At 56.1% G+C, this 6633-nt stretch overlaps 1 protein-coding gene across 2 annotated transcripts in view; it reads left to right on the forward strand.

Annotated features, from left to right (window-relative positions):
- Nucleotides 1–6633, forward strand: part of CHID1 (chitinase domain containing 1) — a 40095-nt gene that overhangs the window by 21333 nt on the left and 12129 nt on the right. For both annotated transcript variants that reach the window (XM_006164407.2, XM_027766690.1), the window contains 2 exons: nt 2818–2919; nt 3463–3618. In XM_006164407.2, the coding sequence (XP_006164469.1) occupies nt 2818–2919; nt 3463–3618 (258 nt within the window). The remainder of the gene's footprint in view (nt 1–2817; nt 2920–3462; nt 3619–6633) is intronic.

The following is a 6633-nucleotide window of genomic DNA, read 5'->3' on the forward strand; positions in this document are numbered from 1 at the left end:
CAATATAGCGCCGTCACCCTTCCCACGTGAGGCCACGAGGAGGCTCCATCTACACACCAGGAAGCAGGTGCTCACCGGGGGGCCAGCAGATGGCATGGTGGTTAAGGTGCTGGACTCCCACGTGGCTGACCATGGTTCAAGTCCTGAACCTGGTGACTTGCTTTCTCACTTTCTCTGTCTCTTATTCTAAAATAAAAATAATAAATAAAAATAATTCTTTATAATAAATAAACAAACAGCTGATTGATAAGCCATCCAGTTTATTGTGTTAACAGCACTCCAGGTTGACTGAGACACCTGCTCACCTTCCCAACATCCAGTGTCTCCCTAAGACCGTTGGCCCTGTTCATCGTCCCCAGGGCCGTTCCGTGTCCTAGAGACTGCGTGTCTGGCTGTCGAGTGCGCTATGTACAGAGCTGCTGGTGGAGAGGGTGGTGCAGGCATCAGGCAGGGGAAGCGCAGGCGCTGGCTGGCCTGGGGTAGACAGAGGCCAGGCTGGGCAGACCGTGCTGTGTCCTGGAGAAGGGGCATAGCCACTGCTGCCCTTCCTGGAGATGGGCCTGCTCTGGGCATCAGGACCCGGACACCCCCGGACACCTCCAGAACTGAAGATCTGATAGACAGGAGTGGGGAGTGACTGCCCCTTTTCCCTCAGGCCCTGCCCTGTGGTACTTTGCCCTGAGGCCAGGCTCCATGTCCGAGGCGTGGGCTGTGGCGCCAGCGCCAGCGCCCAGGCCTGTCTGTCGGAGATGCGGTTCCAGGTGGGGCGTCAGGCAGTAGCAAGCACCTTCAGCTATGAAACTTTGCTCATTGCTGCCCCACTGTCCACACTCCACGTGCAGGGTTAAGGGCAGAGGGGCCTCCTAAAAACCCCACCCCCTCACCCTCGGCCATCACAAGAGTGTCTGTTGTCTGTGATATTCTGTCCAGAACAGTGAGGTCTGCTGCTGCTCCTCAACAACTGAACTGGAGCTCTGCACCGGAGAGGCCCTCCCGAGGCGGCCGGGCTTCCCGGATCCTAGCACCCCATGCCGCGGAGTCTCCTGTGCAGTTCCTGGTGCTGTGTAGCTGTTTTGGGCTGGTTACTGGCCGGCCACACCATCAGAGCGGGGTGCCTATGCTGCCAGAACCTCCTAGGGGCTCCCGCAAAGCTGTCTCTCTCCTTTTCTAGCCACCTACAAGCCCCTGGTGCTTTGGTGCTGAAAGATGGGACTGGGAGGGGCTGCCCCTTTGCTGGCCACCGTGAGCTGGCCGCTTAAGGTCCCTGCCTTGCCTCAGCCACCAAATCCAGAAACGGCAGTGCCTGGGCAGGGGTAGGAGCAGTGGACATTGATGGGTCCCTGAGTGCGTGTTCCACCTGGGGACAGGTGAGTCTTTGCGACATGGCTCCCCTGGGGCTGAGACCTAGAGAGTTCCAGGGAGCCTGCCCAGCCTGCTGCAGCTTGTCTTTGTCTATGGGGGTGGGGACGCCTGTGTCACCTGCTAGGGTGGTGAGGCCCCCCAGGGAGCGTGGCTGTCGCTGCCCAGAGCAGCTGCTCTCCAGACATGTCCGTCCATCTCCCTGCTGTGGCCACGCCTGCCTGTAAAAGGTCTGGGGTCATGAAGTCCCTTTAACCTGGCGGCCCCAGGTCCTCGAAGGCAGCTCCCTGAGCAGGCTCTGCTCTGGACTGAGACTGCCTTAAGATGGGACACCTTGGGGGAACCAGCAGTTAGCGTAATGGCTATGTCGCTGGACTCCCACGTGGTCGACCGCGGTTCACGTCCCAGACCCGGTGGCTTAAAACTCACGCCGGGCGCGTGTGCGTGCGTGCCCAAGATCCCGAGAGGAGAATGGAGGAGAAGGGATTGCGGCGTGGCCATCCCCCCTGGGGGGTGATTTCTCGCTGTCTCTCACTCTGTCTCTCTGTCTCCAGCAAGCACATTTGCCCTATAGCAGACATCTCTGAAAAGTGAAAAGATGAGACCTCTCAGATCACTCAAGTGCTATCCGCCATGCCACTCGCTGAGCCCATCCTGGCACTCAGGGTTGACCCTATCTGAGACCCCTGCAGGGGAATCTGGGCTCAGGAGTCCTTGAGACATTGGCCAGCCTGGTCCCAGTGTACCCGGGAATGCTGAGCTCAGTGTTCTCAACTGAGAAGAGGGGTTCTGTCTCCACTCTCACTGTGGGGTGGGGCACGCAGAGAGCCCCCAGAGACCGTGGCTGAGTTTTTGATGCCTCTGTGGGTGGAGCAGATGGGCTGCCCTGGGCCTTTCAGGATTGGAGCTGCTGCCAGCTGTGGAGCAAAGTGGGTTGCACTTACAGAGGCCTGAGGCCCTAGGGAGAAGGGTGAGTGCCTGGTGTTCCTTGGGGCCTGCTGGCATCAGGGCCTCTGTGAGGCTGGCCAGGCCCACATGTGATCACTCCATGGGACCACCCTGGAGCTGGGCTGAGTTACAGAGTTCCCTGCACGGCTCACTGTCCGTTCTGCCTCAGGCCACCCGCACCGGCGAGGAGGGGAGAGCTGCTTAGCTCTCCACTGGCAGTCTCAGCCCTGCTGCTAGCTGTCCCTATCCCTAGGGAAGGTGGGGAGGTATGGGCCGGAGCCCCCACAGCCAGCGCTGACCCCAGCCAGGCTGTACCTGACGGCAGGCCACCTGCACCGGCGAGGAGGGGAGAGCTTCTGCTTAGCTCTCCACTGGCAGTCTCAGCCCTGCTGCTAGCTGTCCCTATCCCTAGGGAAGGTGGGGAGGTATGGGCCGGAGCCCCCACAGCCAGCGCTGACCCCAGCCAGGCTGTACCTGACGGTCTGAGGCAGCCATGCCGTCTCGTTGCAGGTCGGACCAGCTGGGCATGTTCACGCACAAGGAGTTTGAACAGCTGGCCCCCGTTCTGGATGGCTTCAGCCTCATGACCTACGACTACTCCTCAGCGCAGCAGTGAGTGGGCTGGTTGCTCGCAGGGCGTGTGGGCCCCATGAAGATGCAGGCCTGCACCCCGGCCTCCAGGCAGATGTCCTCCTGCCCGTGGGCTCTGGCTCAGTGCGGTCACTTCCTCCTGGCTTGGACACCCTGGAAGCTGGGGGTGCTGTGCTTGTCCCTGCTCCAGAGAAAGTGGAACGTGGTCCTGTGGGCAGGGCCCCAGGCTTGGGTAGAGCTGCGTCATCAGGAAAACAGGCATGGTCATACCACCACCTCTGTCTTCAGGCTACTGAGCAAGCTGCTCTCAAAGAGCCATCTGCAGCAGAAGGCCACATGTCTGCCGACCCTTTTAGCACTCAGGCTGGGGATACTGCATAGTCTCCTGCCCTGGGTGTGAGGCTCCCGTAGGTCTCAGCAGAAGGTGCAGGGGGGCTAGTCTGTTTTGCCAATGGCCCTTTACAAAGGATCGTTTCTGGTTCTGGATCCTGTGCTGAATGACTGAGTTAGGTGCAGGGCTTCCTCCTTGCCACCGAAACATGCTCCCTTTCTTCTCCCCCGCAGGCCTGGTCCTAACGCACCACTGTCCTGGGTTAGAGCCTGTGTCCAGGTCCTAGACCCCAAGTCCAAGTGGCGAAGCAAGATCCTCCTGGGGCTTAACTTCTATGGCATGGACTATTCAGCCTCCAAGGATGCCCGCGAGCCTGTCGTTGGAGCCAGGTAAGACCAGGGCTCTCCCTACCATGCTTGGGGTGTCCCTGATCAAGAGTTTGTGTGAGTCTGTCACACTTCCAGAAAGGGGAGAAGAGGCAGGGACCTGGGTCCCCTTGGGCTCATGAATTTCAGGACGGGAGATGTGGGCTGGGTGGGAAGCCCTGGGTCCGTTGCTGATGCGTGCCCCCACTTGAGGTTGCCACTCCGGCAGCACCAGTGCATTAGCCAAGGGTACGGCCATGGCCCTGTCCCCAGGCATAATCAGCCTGTCATTGATTTTGGGGGTGCGTGCATGAGATCTGGACGTGGCTGCTGGGTGTGGGGACACTTGCCTCTGCACTCATGCACGGTTGGGTTTCGCGTGTTATCAACCATTGCCCCTCCTGTGGCACACGGACCCAGGCCCTGGCCACCCTCACGGTTGCTGTGCTTCGCTGAAGGATTTCTTTAACATTTCTTGCTGGTGGTTTTGCTGGTGTGAATTCCTTACAACTCTGTTTTACTTTGATTCTAGAGGAACTTTTGTATTCTCAGTCCTCAGCTGGTTTCACGAGTGCTTTGTAGATGTGGTCTCATTGCCTCCTCCCTTACATTTTTCCCATGAGAAAGACATGTGCTATTGTTCTTTGTACATATTGCTCCCACCCCTGCTTTTAGAATTTTCTGTCTCTGGTTTTGAGCAACTTAATGATGACATGGCTTTGCATTTTCTTATGCTTGATGTTTGTTAAGCTGCTTGGCTGCTTTATACATTTTATCAAATTTGGAAACATTTTGGCCAGTTTCTTCAAATATTTTTGCTGTTCCTCCCCCTCTTCTCTTTCAGGGACTATAAATACACTTATATTTGGTCAGCTGAATTTGTCCCACATCTCAACTGACATGCTTTTTTTAAATTTATTTATTTTAGTTTTTGCTATAGGGCATGTGTGCTCACTGGAGAGAGTAGGGAGGAGGGAGAGAGAGAAAGTTAGAAATCACCCCTAAGGAGAGATGGCCATGCCACAAGCCCTTTTCCACTCTCTTCTCAGGATTTGGAGCACATATGTGCCATGCATGTCTTTAAAGCCTTCAGGGCCAGGACTCAAACTGCTGAACTGCACAAGTTGGCAGTTAACCACACCTGCCTTAACCACCGTACCACCTGCTGGCACGTTTTTAATTTTTTGGATTTTTAAAAATATTTTTTAAATTTGCCAGAGAGCATATATAGTCACCAGAGAAAGCAAGAGAGAGAGAGAGGAGTGAGAAAGCATCCCCACCGTGAAGAATGGTTACATCACACTACAGTTTTGTTTTATTTTGTTTTGAGAGGTTTTTGCTATAGGGCGCATGCGCTCACCAGACAGACAGAGACAGACAGATAGAAAGCGAGAAATCACCCCCCAGGGGGATGGCCACGCCGCAATCCCTTTTCCATTCTCCTCTTGGGATCTTGGGCACGCACGCACACATGTCTGATGTGAGTTTAAGCCACCGGGTCCGGGATTCGAACCGCAGTCGACTACATGGGAAGTCCAGCGACATAGCCATTACGCCAACTGCTGGTCTCACCTAGTGTGTCTCAAAAGACTTAACTTGCCCTGACTGGGACTTGAACTGGGCAGTCAGCCTTGTGGGATCCAGCCACCTTGACCACTGCACCAACCTGGCTGGCCGCAGACATCACACATTTTACCTTGTTGGGAGCTGCATGTTTTAGCATTCCTGTAGGTCTTGATCTTTATTCTGGGGGCATTTAAATTGCTTGGAAATAGTCTAAACTGCCTACTTTGGGGAGGACCTGGTCCTTCAAAAAGAAGGCTAAGACCAAGGTCTGAGCACTGCCTGCTTGCCGAGCTCAGTTGTTGTTCAATGGGCGTTTCTGTGGGTCCCACGGGCCTGCTCTCAGGGCTGGAGGTCTGTGGGGTTGCTGATCGGGGGGGAGCCCCCTTCCACACCAGGTCCCTGAGTCAGGCAGGGGTGGGCCCTGTGTCACTATAGCACTGTGAGGTCAACACCTGACTCAGCATCCCACCACAGTCGTTCTCTGATCTGAGGTTTCTGGGAAGACTCTGGACTCTCATGTGCCGCCCTTCTTCCACATCTCAACGTGGTGCCAGGCCCGGAGCCACACCAGAGCTTGGGCTCCCAGCACAGGGCCTGGCACCTTCAGGAAGCCAGGAGCAGACGGGAGCTGCTGTGAGGAGCTCCACAGACCAGGCTGCCCAGACAGCGGGCGCTTGCTCACTGTCTCACAGCTCTGAGGCTGGAGGCCCAAGGTCGAGGTGCCACATGGTGGCTCCATCTGAGGCCTCTCTCCCTGGCTCGTACTCGCATCTCCTCCCTGTCCTCACAGGTCTGTGTCCTGATCTCATCTTTTCTTTTTTTTTTTGGAGAGGTTTTTGCTATAGGGCGCGTGCACTCTCCAGACAGAGAGAGACAGAGAGACAGAAAGCGAGAAATCACCCTCCAGGGGGGATGGCCACGCCGCAATCCCTTCTCCTCCAGTCTCCTCTCGGGATCTTGGGCATGCATGCACACGTGCCCGGCGTGTTTTAAGCCACCGGGTTCAGGACGCAAACCGCAGTCGACTACGTGAGAGTCCAGCGACATAGCCATTACGCTAACTGCTGGTCCCCTGATCTCATCTTTTTAAAAGTGTATTTATTTAGGGGGCCAGCAGGTAGCATGGTAGTTAAGATGCTGGACTCCCACATGGCTCACCACAGTTCAAATCCTGGACATGGCAGCTTGAAAATCATGCTGGGTGTGCGTGCATGCAGGCCCAAAATCCTGAGAGGAGGAGAGAAGAGAAGGGATTGCAGCATGGCCATCCCCCATAGGGGGTGATTTCTCACTTTCCCTCTCTGTCTCCAGCAAGCACATGTGCCCAATGGCAAAAAATTTTATTTTACATGAACAAGAGAGAGAAAGAAACAAGAGTAAGCAGTGCCTCCCTGTCCCAACCCCAGCTGAGAAAGCCCCTGCTGACCGGTGGGGTCTTCATGCCCCACTGCACCCCCAGCTCCAGCCAGCTCT

This window comes from Tupaia chinensis, unplaced genomic scaffold (assembly GCF_000334495.1).
Source record: "Tupaia chinensis unplaced genomic scaffold, TupChi_1.0 Scaffold143624_1, whole genome shotgun sequence".
NCBI classification, from domain to species: domain Eukaryota; kingdom Metazoa; phylum Chordata; class Mammalia; order Scandentia; family Tupaiidae; genus Tupaia; species Tupaia belangeri.